The 17,794-nt window shown below is 48.8% G+C and overlaps 1 protein-coding gene across 1 annotated transcript; it reads left to right on the forward strand.

The window, feature by feature from the left end:
- Positions 1-975: 975 nt before the first annotated feature.
- LOC144676351 (uncharacterized) lies at positions 976-16,147 on the forward strand. Its single transcript, XM_078536791.1, has 5 exons — positions 976-1,053; positions 2,187-2,306; positions 3,388-3,507; positions 3,809-3,951; positions 15,995-16,147. Exons 1-5 carry the CDS (start codon positions 987-989, stop codon positions 16,145-16,147), a joined length of 603 nt encoding a protein of 200 aa, XP_078392917.1. The 5' UTR covers positions 976-986.
- Positions 16,148-17,794: the final 1,647 nt, after the last annotated feature.

The following is a 17,794-nucleotide window of genomic DNA, read 5'->3' on the forward strand; positions in this document are numbered from 1 at the left end:
ATCTGGGATTTGAATTTGAAGCCCTCAGCCTTTACCCTTGGCTGTGACATAATAAGGTTACATTCAGATCAGACATGGTCTTACTGAATGGTGGGGCAGGCACAACGGGCTGAATTGCCTCCTGCTGCTCCTGGTTCCTATGCTCACATGTTCGTATGGATGCACCTACGCTCACTGCCTGGTCAGTGAAGGCAAGATCTGACCTCAATGCTCACCAGGAGGACCAATAGGAAGAATAACCTTCCACTTTGGAATAAAATGACAAGTGATATTTGCTCCCAGGTTATTGGTTAGTGTTTCCAGGAGGGTTCAGAGGGTCATTCAGTGTATGTGTGTGTGTGTGTCAGTGTGAGTGTGTGTGTCAGATTGTGTGTGCATGTGAGTGTGTGTCAGTGTCTGAGTGTGTGTGTGTGTGTGTGTGTATGAGTGTGTGTGTGTGAGTGGATGTGTGTGTGTGTGTCAGTGTCTGTGTGTGTGTGTGTGTGTGTGGGTGTATGTGCGTGTGAGTGTGTGTCAGTGTTTGTGTGTGTGAGTGTGTGTGTGTGTGTCAGTGTCTGTGTGTGTGTGTGTGTGTGAGTGTATGAGTGTGAGTGTGTGAGAGTGTGTGGGTGTGTGTGCATGTGAGTGTGTGTCAGTGTCTGAGTGTGTGAGTGTGTGTGAGTATAGACCTTTTCCAGTTATAACAAGCAGTCGAGATGCTTGTGAAATGATTTTGAATTCTGCCGATGTTCCCTGAAGCCAGGTTGGCTCTCCCTGTGCTTGGCAAAAATGTAAAGCCTTCATCAGCTGCTGTACATGGTTAACTGAACCAGTTTGTCACACAGATCTCAGAGGAAGTGGCATTATAAAAAGGAACAAAGTAGAAACAGTTTTGAGGAAGTTTACGCCTTGGCATCGAGTCTGAGGAAAGACTGAGACACATCTGAGAGAGAGAGAGAAGGAGACAGGACAGGAACGGAGGAGAGATACCCCCTTCCACACAAACCATGGAGCAGGACACCGACTACATGAACATGAGACACATCAAAAACAACACGACAGACCCCAGTGAACGTAAGTTAAACTGCTCGACAGAGGGATAGAGTGAGAGAATTAAAGAGAGGGACAACGAGATAGAGAGAGACAGGGAGAGGTGGAGATGGAGAAACAGCGAGAGAAATAGAGCAAGAATGAGAGAGAGGTCAACAAGAGTGAGAGAGAGAGAGAAAGGGAGAGTGAGAGAGACACAGATGCATAGAGAGCGAGAGGGGAAAACAGATAGAGAGAATACGAGAGACAGAGAGTCAGAAAATGAGATAGAGTGTTTGATAAAGATAGTACAGGGAAAGCTTTACTCTGTATCTAACCCCATGCTGTACCTGTCCTGGGAGTGTTTGATGGGGACAGTGTAGTGGGAACTTAACTCTGTATCTAACCCCGTACTGTACCTGTCCTGGGAGTGTTTGATGGGGACAGTGTAGTGGGAACTTTACTCTGTACCTAACCCCGTGCTGTACCTGTCCTGGGAGTGTTTGATGGGGACAGTGTAGAGGGAGCTTTACTCTGTATCTAACCCCGTGCTGTACCTGTCCTGGGAGTGTTTGATGGGGACAGTGTAGAGTGAGCTTTACTCTGTATCTAACCCCGTGCTGTACCTGTCCTGGGAGTGTTTGATGGGGACAGTGTGGTGGGACCTTTACTCTGTATCTAACCCCGTGCTGTACCTGTCCTGGGAGTGTTTGATGGGGACAGTGTAGTGGGAACTTTACTCTGTATCTATGTTTATCCCCGGAAGCCTTCAGCTGCCTGGGCCCTGAGCTGCAGAGAAATCTCACTAAACCTCTCCTCCGAAATATATGTCTCTCACTCACTCTGTCTCTCTTTATTTCTCTCTCATTGTCTCCCTCTTTATCCGTCTCTCTCTATCTGTCTGTGTCTCTCTCGCTACCCTCCTTAAGACTCTCCTTGTACCAATCTCTGTGTCTGAGCTTTTGGTTTCCTGTCCCTAATATCTCCCTGTGTGACTCGGTGTTCGATTCTCTTTGATAAGCCTCCTGTACCGTGCGCTGGGATGTGAAACGAGGGATATAAATGAGTAACGTGGTTGTTGTTTCTCTCGATAAGGGAGGTAGATACGTCACCATTGTCTGTTCCGTGCAGTTACACAGGCTGCTCAACATGGGCCAATCTTTACTTCTCTATTCCAGGTAAAACTGGACAGGAAACAGCTGGAGGACGAAGCTCAATAACTTCAACACATCTTGGCATCGCCTGCTTCATTGTCTTAATCATCAGTTTGGCTATTGCGATAGGGCTAAGAGTCCAAGGTAGGAAGCTGAACCTCACACTCAAACTGTTACAGAGAGTGAACGGAGGCAATACTGAACTCCTTTATTTTCTCACCCTCTGTCCGTAAGCAGGGGTGTTTTCATGTTGGAAATAGGCTGTGGTGTGTTTACCCAAACCCTCAGTTTGTAAGGTGAGACTTTAAAGGGAGAAGCAGCAACATCTCTCTAGATTTAAATCAGCAGCGTAGTTTATTCATATTTTCAAACCCTCTCACACTAACAGATATATTCCACACCCCTCACTGTAACACCCTGATATATCCCACACCCCTCACTGTAACACCCTGATATATCCCACACCCCTCACTGTAACACCCTGATATATCCCACACCCCTCACTGTAACACTCTGATATATCCCACACCCCTCACTGTAACACTCTGATATATCCCACACCCCTCACTGTAACACTCTGATATATCCCACACACCCCTCACTGTAACACTGTGATATATCCCGCACCCTCACTGTAACACCCTGATATATCCCACACCCCTCACTGTAACACTCTGATATATCCCACACCCCTCACTGTAACACTCTGATATATCCCACACCCCTCACTGTAACACCCCGATATATCCCACATCCCTCACTGTAACACTCTGATATATCCCACACCCCTCACTGTAACACTCTGATATATCCCACACCCCTCACTGTAACACTCTGATATATCCCACACCCCTCACTGTAACACTCTGATATATCCCACATCCACATCACTCACTCTAGCTCTGTTGTGACATAGACAGGTGTCGGAGTGGGCAGGTAGGGGATTGACAAATTTTGACACAGAGAAGTGTGAAGTGATTGATTTTGGCTGGAAGAATATGTAGAGTCAGGTTCAATCGAGGCATTCAAGGGGGCATTGGATGGTTATTTGAACAGATACAATGTGCAGGGGTACAGGTGGGAAAAGGCAAGGTGATGGCACTGGGTCCTAATGCTCATTTGGAGAGCCGGTGCAGACACGATGGGCCAAATGGCCTCCTTCTGTGCGCTTCAGACCCTGTGGTTCTTTGATCCTGTGAGTTCTGTGACCCTGTGATTCTCTCAGTCCTACAGATGGACAAGAACATGACGGGGCTGAACGGAAAGATCCAGAACATGTCCGAGACCCTTGAAAAGACACGTCGGAACCTCAGATCCATCTGCACCGTTCTCCGAAACTGCTCGGGTGAGTTGGTGCTGAATGGGCCTCCACCTGCTCCCATGTAACAGGCTTGAGAGGGGCTGAATGGCCTCCTCCTGTTCCTGTGTAACAAGCTCGAGAGGGGCTGAATGGCCTCCTCCTGTTCCTGTGTAACAAGCTCGAGAGGGGCTGAATGGCCTCCTCCTGTTCCTGTGTAACAGGTTCGAGAGGGGCCGAATGGGCTCCTCCTGTTCCTGTGTAACAAGCTCGAGAGGGGCTGAATGGCCTCTTCCTTTTCCTAATGTCCCGATGTATTTCTCTGAACGAAGTCTTTAAAAATTTGCAGAGTCTCTCTGTCCTAGCGGCTGGAAGGTTCATAATCATCATTGCTATAGATTGTCAATGGAGAGCAAGGAATGGAACTCGGCAAAACTACAATGTGAATCCCAAAATTCACACCTCATCATCATAAATACAGAACAGGAACAGGTGAGAATGACAGACGCATCTGTCAGAATGAGATAGAGAGAGAATATCCCTCTGCAACGTCCCCATCAAACACTCCCAGGACAGGTACAGCACGGGGTTAAATACAGAGTAAAGCTCCCTCTACACCGTCCCCATCAAACACTCCCAGGACAGGTACAGCACGGGGTTAGATACAGAGTAAAGCTCCCTCTACACCGTCCCCATCAAACACTCCCAGGACAGGTACAGCACGGGGTTAGATACAGAGTAAAGCTCCCTCTACACCGTCCCCATCAAACACTCTCAGGGCAGGTACAGCATGGGGTTAGATACAGAGTAAAGCTCCCTCTACACCGTCCCCATCAAACACTCCCAGGACAGGTACAGCACGGGGTTAGATACAGAGTAAAGCTCCCTCTACACTGTCCCCACCAAACACTCCCAGGACAGGTACAGCACGGGGTTAGATACAGAGTAAAGCTCCCTCTACACTACATGGACGAGGGTTTCAGTAGTCGATGAGCTGAGCCCGGGGTGGTTCTGGGCGATGTTACAGAGTTTGGAAGAGGCCGTCATGGTGACGATGTGGATATGAGGTGGGAATCCCATCTCCAGATTAAACACGACCCCAGGGCTGTGAACAGTCTGGTTCAGACTCAGAGAGTTCCCAGGAAAGAGTCGGTAACTCGGGAATGGAGTTTGGAACAGAGACGGAAAACAAAGCTTCAGTCTTCCCGATATTTAATCAGAGGGAATGAGGGAGAATTTCCTGAGAAAAGAGTTTGAGGCATTTTGTGTATCAGTTGTGTGTGTCAGTGAGTGTGTGTGTCCCTGTGTGTGTGTGCGAGTGAGTGAGTGTGTCCGTGTGTGTTTGTGTGTGTGTTTTCTGTGTCACTGTGAATTAAGGCAATAAAACTAACTGTTCACACCAGATCATTATATCTGCTGCAGAATTTCATAAATAAATCTGTCGAGAACAATCTTGGGACTTACTGGATCGGACTAACAGATCGAGAGACTGAAGGAAACTGGAAATGGGTGGATGGGACCCCAGTGAGGTGAGTCCCAGCGTCGCATGGAGAGAGAGAGCAGGACAGTGGGATTAGTTTGGGATTGATACAGGGCTATGGGGAGAGAGCGGGACAGCGGGATTAGTTTGGGGATTGATACAGGGCTATGGGGAGAGAGTGGGGCAGTGGGATTAGTTTGGGGATTGATACAGGGCTATGGGGAGAGAGCAAGGCAGTGGGATTAGTTTGGGATTGATACAGGGCTATGGGGAGAGCAGGACAGTGAGATTAGTTTGGGATTGATACAGGGCTATGGGGAGAGAGCAAGGCAGTGGGATTAGTTTGGGATTGATACAGGGCTATGGGGAGAGAGCGGGATAGTGGGATTAGTTTGGGGATTTGTACAGGGCTATGGGGAGAGTGCGGGACAGTGGGATTAGTTTGAAATTGATACAGGGCTATGGGGAGAGAGCGGGACAGTGGGATTAGTTTGAGGATTTGTACAGGGCTATGGGGAGAGTGCGGGACAGTGGGATTAGTTTGGGGATTGTTACAGGGCTATGGGGAGAGAGCGGGATAGTGGGATTAGTTTGGGGATTTGTACTGGGCTATGGGGAGAGAGCAGGACAGTGGGATTAGTTTGGAGATTTGTACAGGGCTATGGGGAGAGTGCGGGACAGTGGGGTTAGTTTGGGGATTGATACAGGGCTATGGGGAGAGAGCGGGATAGTGGGATTAGTTTGGGGATTTGTACAGGGCTATGGGGAGAGTGCGGGATAGTGGGATTAGTTTGAAATTGATACAGGGCTATGGGGAGAGAGTGGGACAGTGGGATTAGTTTGGGATTGATACAGGGCTATGGGGAGAGAGTGAGACAGTGGGATTAGTTTGGGATTGATACAGGACTATGGGGAGAGAGCGGGACAGTGGGATTAGTTTGGGATTGATACAGGGCTATGGGGAGAGAGCGGGACAGTGGGATTAGTTTGGGATTGATACAGGGCTATGGGGAGAGAGCGGGACAGTGGGATTAGTTTGGGATTGATACAGGGCTATGGGGAGAGAGCGGGGCAGTAGGATTAGTTTGGGATTGATACAGGGCTATGGGGAGAGAGCGGGACAGTGGGATTAGTTTGAGATTGATACAGGGCTATGGGGAGAGAGTGGGGCAGTGTGATTAGTTGGGGATTGATACATGGCTATGGGGTGAGAGCGGGAAAGTGGGATTAGTTTGGGATTTGTACAGGGCTGCAGGCAATTTGTTGAGTCTGTACAGGAATGTGTTGGATTTTTATCGGTATTTTTTATTTCCTCATTTCCCAGTTTTACCCGATGGGAGCAGGGTCAAGCGAATAATCTATTATTATGAAGACTGCGCTATTTTCAGAACCAATGACTGGAATGATGTCTGTTGCACCCATTACTTCCATTTCATCTGTGAGAAAAGGGCACTGCCCTGCGTTGAGGCAGCTGATATTGAGAAATATTGTTCCTGAAGAGAGACTGGGACACAGAACGAGAGTGTCAGGATTGTCCAAAGATCCCCAGCCCCTCCTCCCTTCCCCACAATCCCCGACTGCCCGAGGCCATGTCCGAAAGGTGAAAGTTCATCTGTTCCTCCTCTCCCCCAGGAGGAGCCCCCTGCAGCGCCACCAGTATGGGAGGCAGGAATGACAGCGTGACGGTTGACATTGGAAAACCCCATTTTAAGTCCAGACAGGAATCCGGTGAAATGTTACAGGCCGGAAGTCCTGCACTTCTCGAGCACCTTTCACGAACTCAGGAGATCCCCAATGTGCTATTGCAGCCAATGAACTTTTCAGCCAAAAACTTTGTTTTCATAGTTGTCATGTCCAAAACGAGGCATTGAATTTGCGTGCAGTAAGCTCCCACTGGACTCAGGATAGAACTCGTTCACATCGGAAATAACCTTTGGACGTTTTCTTCTCCGACTTTGGAAATCATGTGAACTAATTTTCAACTCCGTGGTTCTTGAACTGTTACTATCCATAGTTGTAAAAGTTTCCTTTTTCTGTCCTCCATTACTCTGTGTTTGAGTGTGTGTGTGTGTGTGTGTGTGTATGTGTGTGTGTGCATGCACGCACGGGGGGTGGGGGTGTGTGTATGTGCATCTGTTGTGTAGAGGGAACTTTACTCTGTATCTAACCCCGTGCTGTACCTGTCCTGGGAGTGTTTGATGGGGACGGTGTAGAGGGAGCATTACTCTGTATCTAACCCCGTGCTGTACCTGTCCTGGGTGTGTTTGATGGGGACAGTGTAGAGGGAACTTTACTCTGTATCTAACCCCATGCTGTACCTATCCTGGGAGTGTTTGATGGGGACGGTGTAGAGGGAGCTTTACTCTGTATCTAACCCCGTGCTGTACCTGCCCTGGGAGTGTTTGATGGGGACAGTGTAGAGGGAGCTTTACTCTGCATCTAACCCCGTGCTGTCCCTGCCCTGGGAGTGTTTGATGGGGACAGTGTAGAGAATGCTTTACTCTGTATCTAACCCCGTGCTGTACCTGTCCTGGGAGTGTTTGATGGGGACGGTGTAGAGGGAGCTTTACTCTGTATCTAACCCCGTGCTGTACCTGCCCTGGGAGTGTTTGATGGGGAAAGTGTAGAGGGAGCTTTACTCTGTATCTAACCCCAGGCTGTACATGTCCTGGGATTGTTTGATGTGGACAATGTAGAGGGAGCTTTACTCTGTATCTAACCCCGTGCTGTACCTGTCCTGGGAGTGTTTGATGGGGCAGTGTGGAGGGAGCTTTACATTGTATCTAACCCCGTGCTGTCCCTGTCCTGGGAGTGGTTGATGGGGTTGGTGTAGAGGGAGCTTTACTCTATATCTAACCCTAGGCTGTACCTGTCCTGGGAGTGTTTGATGGGGACAGTGTAGAGGGAGCTTTACTCTGTATCTATGTTTATCCCCAGAAGCCTTGAGCTGCCTGGGCCCTGTGATGCAGAGAACTCTCGCTAAACCTCTCCTCCTATATATCTGACTCTCACTCTCTGTCTCTCTCCATTTCTCTCCCTCTTTATCCGGCTCTCTCTCTCTCTGTCTGTCTCTCTCTCTCTCTACCCTCCTTAAGACGCTCCTTGTACCGATCTCTGTGTCTGTGCTTTTGGTTTCCTGTCCCTAATATCTCCCTGTGTGACTCGGTGTTCGATTCTCTTTGATAAGCCTCCTGTACCGTGTGCTGGGATGTGAAACGAGGGATATAAACGAGTAACGTGGTTGTTGTTTCTCTCAATAAGGGAGGTAGATACGTCACCATTGTCTGTTCCGTGCAGTTACACAGGCTGCTCAACGTGGGTCAATCTTTACTTCTCTATTCCAGGTAAAACTGGGCAGGAAACAGCTGGAGGAAGAAGATCAATAACTTCAACAAATCTTGGCATCGCCTGCCTCATTGTCTTAATCATCAGTTTGGGTATTGCAATAGGGCTGGGAGTCCATGGTAGGAAGCTGAACCTCACATTGAAACTGTTACAGAGAGTGAACGGAGGCAATACTGAGCTCCTTTATTTTCTCACCCTCTGTCCGTAAGCAGGGGTGTTTTCATGTTGGAAATAGGCTGTGGTGCGTTTACCCAAACCCTCAGTTTGTGAGGTCAGATTTTAAGGGAGAAGCAGCAACATCTCTCTAGGTTTAAATCAGCAGCGTAGTTTATTCATACATTCAAACCCGGGGGGGTCATCACAACTTCATACACACACATAAGCACATAACAGGAGCATAGGAAAAAGCTTTTTTACAGCTTTCAATAACTTAATCGAAGTTGTTTGGTTGAAGAAGGGCCACTTTTCAAATAAAGCAAAAGCAAAAGTTTACGATCCCTTTCAAACACGACACAGCAAATGATATATCCTACACCCCTCACTGTAACACTCTGATATATCCCACACCCCTCACTGTAACACTCTGATATATCCCGCATACCTCACTGTAAATCTCTGATATATCCCACATCCCACAATGTCACACTCTGCTATATCCCACACCCCTCACTGTAACACATTAATATATACCACACGCCCCACTGTAACACACTGATATATCCCACACTCCTCGCTGTAACATTTTGAAATATCCCACACCCCTGACTGTAACACTCTGATATATCCCACACACCTCACTGTAACACACTCTGATATATCCCACATCCCTCACTGCAACACTCTGATATATCCCACACTCCTCACAGCAACACTGTGATATACCCCATACCCCTCACGGTAACACTGTGATGTACCCCATACCCCTTACTGTAACACTCTGATATATCCCACACCCCTCACTGTAACACTCTGATATATCCCACACCCCTCACTGTAACACTCTGATATATCCCGCATACCTCACTGTAAATCTCTGATATATCCCACACCCCACATTGTAACACTCTGATATATCCCACACCCCTCACGGTAACACCCTGATGTACCCCACACCCCTCACGGTAACACCCTGATGTACCCCACACCCCTCACGGTAACACCCTGATGTACCCCACACCCCTCACGGTAACACCCTGATGTACCCCACACCCCTCACGGTAACACCCTGATGTACCCCACACCCCTCACGGTAACACCCTGATGTACCCCACACCCCTCACGGTAACACCCTGATGTACCCCACACCCCTCACGGTAACACCCTGATGTACCCCACACCCCTCACGGTAACACCCTGATGTACCCCACACCCCTCACGGTAACACCCTGATGTACCCCACCCCTCACGGTAACACCCTGATGTATCCCACACCCCTCACTGTAACACTCTGATATATCCCACACCCCTCACTGTAACACTCCGATATATCCCACACCCCTCACTGTAACACTCCGATATATCCCACACCCCTCACTGTAACACTCCGATATATCCCACACCCCTCACTGTAACACTCTGATATACCCCACACCCCACACTGTAACACTCTGATGTATCCCACACCCCTCACTGTAACACTCTGATATATCCCACACCCCTCACTGTAACACTCTGATATATCCCACACCCCTCACTGTAACACTCTGATATATCCCGCATACCTCACTGTAAATCTCTGATATATCCCACACCCCACATTGTAACACTGTGATATATCCCACACCCCTCACTGTAATACTCTGATATATCCCACACCCCTCACTGAAACACTCTGATATATCCCACACCACTCACTGTAACACTGATATATCCCACACCCTCACTGTAACAGTCTGATAGATCCCACACCCCTCACTGTAACACTCTGATATAACCCACACCCCTCACTGTAATACTCTGATATATCCCACACCCCTCACTGTAACACTCTGATATATCCCACACCCCTCACTGTAACACTCTGATATATTCCACACCCCTCACTGTAACACTCTGATATATCCCTCAACCCTCACTGTAACACACTGATATATCCCGCATACCTCACTGTTACACTCTGATATATCCCGCATACCTCACTGTAAATCTCTGATATATCCCACATCCCACAATGTCACACTCTGATATATCCCACACCCCTCACTGTAACACATTAATATATACCACCCGCCCCACTGTAACACACTGATATATCCCACACCCCTCGCTGTAACATTTTGAAATATCCCACACCCCTGACTGTAACACTCTGATATATCCCACACACCTCACTATTACATGCAGATATAACCCACACCCCTCACTGTAACACACTGATATATCCCACACTCCTCACTGCAACACTCTGATATATGCCATATCCCTCACTGTAAGTCTCTGATATATCCCACACCCCTCACTGCAACACTCTGATATATCCCACACCCCTCACGGCAACACTGTGATATACCCCACATCCCTCACGGTAACACTGTGATGTACCCCACACCCCTGACTGTAACACTCTGATATATCCCACACCCCTGACTGTAACACTCTGATATATCCCACACCCCTCACGGTTACAGTCTGGTATATAACCCACACCTCACTGTAACACCCTGATATATCCCACACCCCTCGCTGCAACACTCTGATATACCTCACACGCCCACTGTAGCTTTGTGGTATATCACAGATCACTCACTTTAACATTGCAATATATCCCACCCGCCTCTCAGTAACATTGTGATATATCCCATACCCAAGACTTTACCTCTGTGATATATCACACACTCCTCACTGTAACACTCTGATATGTCCCATTCCCCTCACTGCAACACTCTGGTATATCCCACACCCCTCACAGTTACAGTCTGGTATATAACCCACACCTCACTGTAACACCCTGATATATCCCACACCCCTCGCTGCAACACTCTGATATACCTCACACACCCACTGTAGCTTTGTGGTATATCACAGATCACTCACTTTAACACTGCAATATATCCCACCCGCCTGTCTGTAACATTGTGATATATCCCATACCCATGACTTTACCTCTGTGAGAAATCACACACTCCTCATTGTAACATTCAGATATATCGCAGACACCTCACTGTAACACCCTGATATATCCCACAACCCTCACTGTAACACCCTGATATATCCCACACCCCTCACAGTTGCAGTCTGGTATATAACCCACACCACACTGTAACACCCTGATGTATCCCACACTCCTCATGGTAACACCCTGATGTATCCCACACCCCTCACGGTAACACCCTGATGTATCCCACACCCCTCACGGTAACACCCTGATGTTCCCCACACCCCTCACGGTAACACCCTGATGTACCCCACACCCCTCACGGTAACACCCTGATGTACCGCACACCCCTCACGGTAACACCCTGATGTACCCCACACCCCTCACGGTAACACCCTGATGTACCCCACACCCCTCACGGTAACACCCTGATGTACCCCACACCCCTCACGGTAACACCCTGATGTACCCCACACCCCTCACGGTAACACCCTGATGTACCCCACACCCCTCACGGTAACACCCTGATGTACCCCACACCCCTCACGGTAACACCCTGATGTACCCCACACCCCTCACGGTAACACCCTGATGTACCCCACACCCCTCACGGTAACACCCTGATGTACCCCACACCCCTCACGGTAACACCCTGATGTACCCCACCCCTCACGGTAACACCCTGATGTATCCCACACCCCTCACTGTAACACTCTGATATATCCCACACCCCTCACTGTAACACTCTGATATATCCCACACCCCTCACTGTAACACTCCGATATATCCCACACCCCTCACTGTAACACTCCGATATATCCCACACCCCTCACTGTAACACTCTGATATACCCCACACCCCACACTGTAACACTCTGATGTATCCCACACCCCTCACTGTAACACTCTGATATATCCCACACCCCTCACTGTAACACTCTGATATATCCCACACCCCTCACTGTAACACTCTGATATATCCCACACCCCTCACTGTAACACTCTGATATATCCCACACCCCTCACTGTAACACTCTGATATATCCCACACCCCTCACTGTAACACTCTGATATACCCCACACCCCTCACTGTAACACTCTGATATATCCCACACCCCTCACTGTAACACTCTGATATATCCCGCATACCTCACTGTAAATCTCTGATATATCCCACACCCCACATTGTAACACTGTGATATATCCCACACCCCTCACTGTAATACTCTGATATATCCCACACCCCTCACTGAAACACTCTGATATATCCCACACCACTCACTGTAACACTGATATATCCCACACCCTCACTGTAACAGTCTGATAGATCCCACACCCCTCACTGTAACACTCTGATATAACCCACACCCCTCACTGTAACACTCTGATATATCCCACACCCCTCACTGTAACACTCTGATATATCCCACACCCCTCACTGTTACACTCTGATATATTCCACACCCCTCACTGTAACACTCTGATAAATCCCTCAACCCTCACTGTAACACACTGATATATCCCGCATACCTCACTGTTACACTCTGATATATCCCGCATACCTCACTGTAAATCTCTGATATATCCCACATCCCACAATGTCACACTCTGATATATCCCACACCCCTCACTGTAACACATTAATATATACCACCCGCCCCACTGTAACACACTGATATATCCCACACCCCTCGCTGTAACATTTTGAAATATCCCACACCCCTGACTGTAACACTCTGATATATCCCACACACCTCACTATTACATGCAGATATAACCCACACCCCTCACTGTAACACACTGATATATCCCACACTCCTCACTGCAACACTCTGATATATGCCATATCCCTCACTGTAAGTCTCTGATATATCCCACACCCCTCACTGCAACACTCTGATATATCCCACACCCCTCACGGCAACACTGTGATATACCCCACATCCCTCACGGTAACACTGTGATGTACCCCACACCCCTGACTGTAACACTCTGATATATCCCACACCCCTGACTGTAACACTCTGATATATCCCACACCCCTCACGGTTACAGTCTGGTATATAACCCACACCTCACTGTAACACCCTGATATATCCCACACCCCTCGCTGCAACACTCTGATATACCTCACACGCCCACTGTAGCTTTGTGGTATATCACAGATCACTCACTTTAACATTGCAATATATCCCACCCGCCTCTCAGTAACATTGTGATATATCCCATACCCAAGACTTTACCTCTGTGATATATCACACACTCCTCACTGTAACACTCTGATATGTCCCATTCCCCTCACTGCAACACTCTGGTATATCCCACACCCCTCACAGTTACAGTCCGGTATATAACCCACACCTCACTGTAACACCCTGATATATCCCACACCCCTCGCTGCAACACTCTGATATACCTCACACACCCACTGTAGCTTTGTGGTATATCACAGATCACTCACTTTAACACTGCAATATATCCCACCCGCCTGTCTGTAACATTGTGATATATCCCATACCCATGACTTTACCTCTGTGAGAAATCACACACTCCTCATTGTAACATTCAGATATATCGCAGACACCTCACTGTAACACCCTGATATATCCCACAACCCTCACTGTAACACCCTGATATATCCCACACCCCTCACAGTTGCAGTCTGGTATATAACCCACACCACACTGTAACACCCTGATGTATCCCACACTCCTCATGGTAACACCCTGATGTATCCCACACCCCTCACGGTAACACCCTGATGTATCCCACACCCCTCACGGTAACACCCTGATGTTCCCCACACCCCTCACGGTAACACCCTGATGTACCCCACACCCCTCACGGTAACACCCTGATGTACCGCACACCCCTCACGGTAACACCCTGATGTACCCCACACCCCTCACGGTAACACCCTGATGTACCCCACACCCCTCACGGTAACACCCTGATGTACCCCACACCCCTCACGGTAACACCCTGATGTACCCCACACCCCTCACGGTAACACCCTGATGTACCCCACACCCCTCACGGTAACACCCTGATGTACCCCACACCCCTCACGGTAACACCCTGATGTACCCCACACCCCTCACGGTAACACCCTGATGTACCCCACACCCCTCACGGTAACACCCTGATGTACCCCACACCCCTCACGGTAACACCCTGATGTACCCCACCCCTCACGGTAACACCCTGATGTATCCCACACCCCTCACTGTAACACTCTGATATATCCCACACCCCTCACTGTAACACTCTGATATATCCCACACCCCTCACTGTAACACTCCGATATATCCCACACCCCTCACTGTAACACTCCGATATATCCCACACCCCTCACTGTAACACTCTGATATACCCCACACCCCACACTGTAACACTCTGATGTATCCCACACCCCTCACTGTAACACTCTGATATATCCCACACCCCTCACTGTAACACTCTGATATATCCCACACCCCTCACTGTAACACTCTGATATATCCCACACCCCTCACTGTAACACTCTGATATATCCCACACCCCTCACTGTAACACTCTGATATATCCCACACCCCTCACTGTAACACTCTGATATACCCCACACCCCTCACTGTAACACTCTGATATATCCCACACCCCTCACTGTAACACTCTGATATATCCCACACCCCTCACTGTAACACTCTGATATATCGCACACCCATCACTGTAACACCCTGATATATCCCACACCCCTCACTGTAACACTCTGATATAACCCACACCCCTCACTGTAACACTCTGATATATCCCACACCCCTCACTGTAACACTCTGATATATCCCACACCCCTCACTGTAACACTCTGATATATCCCACACCCCTCACTGTAACACTCTGATATATCCCACACCCATCACTGTAACACACTGATATATCCCACACCCCTCACTGTAACACTCTGATATATCGCACACCCCTCACTGTAACACTCTGATATATCCCACACCCCTCACTGTAACACTCTGATATACCCCACATCCCTCACTGTAACACTCTGATATACCCCACACCCCTCACTGTAACACCCTGATGTATCCCGCACCCCTCGCTGTAACACTCTGATATATCCCACACCCCTCACTGTAACACTCTGATATATCCCACACCCCTCACTGTAACACTCTGATATATCCCTCACCCCTCACAGTAACACTCTGATATATCCCACACCCCTCACTGTAACACTCTGATATATCCCACACCCCTCACTGTAACATTCTGATATATCCCACATCCACATCACTCACTCCAGCTCTGTTGTGACATAGACAGGTGTCGGAGTGGGCAGGTAGGGGATTGACAACGTTTGACACAGAGAAGTGTGAAGTGATTGATTTTGGCTGGAAGAATATGTAGAGTCAGGTTCAATCGAGGCATTCAAGGGGGCATTGGATGGTTATTTGAACAGATATAATGTGCAGGGGTACAGGGGGGAAAAGGCAGGGCGATGGCACTGGGTCCTAACGCTCATTCGGAGAGCCAGTGCGGACAAATGGCCTCCTTCTGTGCGGTTCAGACCCTGTGGTCCTTTAATCCTGTGAGTTCTGTGACCCTGTGATTCTCTCAGTCCTACAGATGGACAAGAACATGACGGGGTTAAACGGAAAGATCCAGAACATGTCCGAGACCCTTGAAAAGATGCTCCGGAACCTCAGATCCCTCTGCACCGTTCTCCGAAACTGCTCGGGTGAGTTGGCGCTGAATGGGCCTCCACCTGCTCCCATGTAACAGGCTCGAGAGGTGCTGAATAGCCTCATCCTTTTCCTGTGTAATAGGCTCGAGAGGAGCTGAATGGGCCTCCACCTGCTCCCGTGTAACAGGCTCGAGAGGGGCTGAATGGCCTCCTCCTGTTCCCGTGTAACTGGCTCGAGAGGGGCTGAATGGCCTCATCCTTTTCCTGTGTAATAGGCTCGAGAGGCGCTGAATGGGCCTCCTCCTGTTCCTGTGTAACAAGCTCGAGAGGGGCTGAATGGCCTCCTCCTGTTCCTAATGTCCTGATGTATTTCTCTGAACTAAGTCTTCATAATTTTGCAGAGTCTCTCTGTCCTAGCGGCTGGAAAGTTCATAATCATCATTGCTATAGATTGTCAACGAAGAGCAAGGAATGGAACTCGGCAAAACTACAATGTGAATCCCGAACTTCACACCTCATCATCATAAATACAGAACAGGAACAGGTGAGAATGACAGACGCATCTGTCAGAATGAGATAGAGAGAGAATATCCCTCTACACCGTCCCCATCAAACACTCCCAGGACAGGTACAGCACGGGGGTAGATACAGAGTAAAGCTCCCTCTACACTGTCCCCATCAAACACTCCCAGGACAGGTACAGCACGGGGTTAGATACAGAGTAAAGCTCCCTCTACACCGTCCCCATCAAACACTCACAGGACAGGTACAGCACGGGGTTAGATACAGAGTAAAGCTCCCTCTACAGTGTCCCCATCACACACTCCCAGGACAGGTACAGTGCGGGGTTAGACACAGAGTAAAGCTCCCTATACACTGTCCCCATCAAACACTCCCAGGACAGGTACAGCACGGGGTTAGATACAGAGTAAAGCTCCCTCTACACTGTCCCCATCAAACAATCCCAGGACAGGTACAGCACGGGGTTAGATGCAGAGTAAAACTCCATCTACACCATCTCCATCAAACACTCCCAGGACAGGTACAGCCTGGGGTTACAGATTATAGCTCCCTCTACACTGTCCACATCAAACAATCCCAGGACAAGAATAGAACGGGGTTAGATACAGATTAAAGCACCCTCTACACCGTCCCCAACAAACACTCCCAGGACAGTTACAGCACGGGGTTTGATACAGAGTAAAGCTCCCTCTACACTGTCCCCATCAAACACTCCCAGGACAGGTACAGCACAGGGTTAGATACAGAGTAAAGCTCCCTCTACACTGTCCACATCAAACAATCCCAGGACAAGAATAGAACGGGGTTAGATACAGATTAAAGCACCCTCTACACCGTCCCCAACAAACACTCCCAGGACAGGTACAGCATGGGGTTAGATACAGAGTAAAGCTCCCTCTACACTGTCCCCATCAAACACTCCCAGGACAGTTACAGCACGGGGTTAGATACAGAGTAAAGCTCCCTCTACACTGTCCCCATCAAACACTCCCAGGACAAGTACAGCACGGGTTTAGATACAGAGTAAAGCTCCCTCTACACTGTCCCCATCAAACACTCCCAGGACAGGTACAGCGCGGAGTTAGATACAGAGTAAAGCTCTCTCTACACTACATGGACGAGGGTTCCAGCAGTCGATGAGCTGAGCCCGGGGTGGTTCTGGGCGATGTTACGGAGTTGGGAAGAGGCCGTCTTGGTGACAATGAGGATATGAGGTGGGA

This window comes from Cetorhinus maximus, unplaced genomic scaffold, assembly GCF_964194155.1.
Source record: "Cetorhinus maximus unplaced genomic scaffold, sCetMax3.hap1.1 HAP1_SCAFFOLD_1538, whole genome shotgun sequence".
In the NCBI taxonomy this organism is placed as follows: Eukaryota; Metazoa; Chordata; class Chondrichthyes; order Lamniformes; family Cetorhinidae; genus Cetorhinus; species Cetorhinus maximus.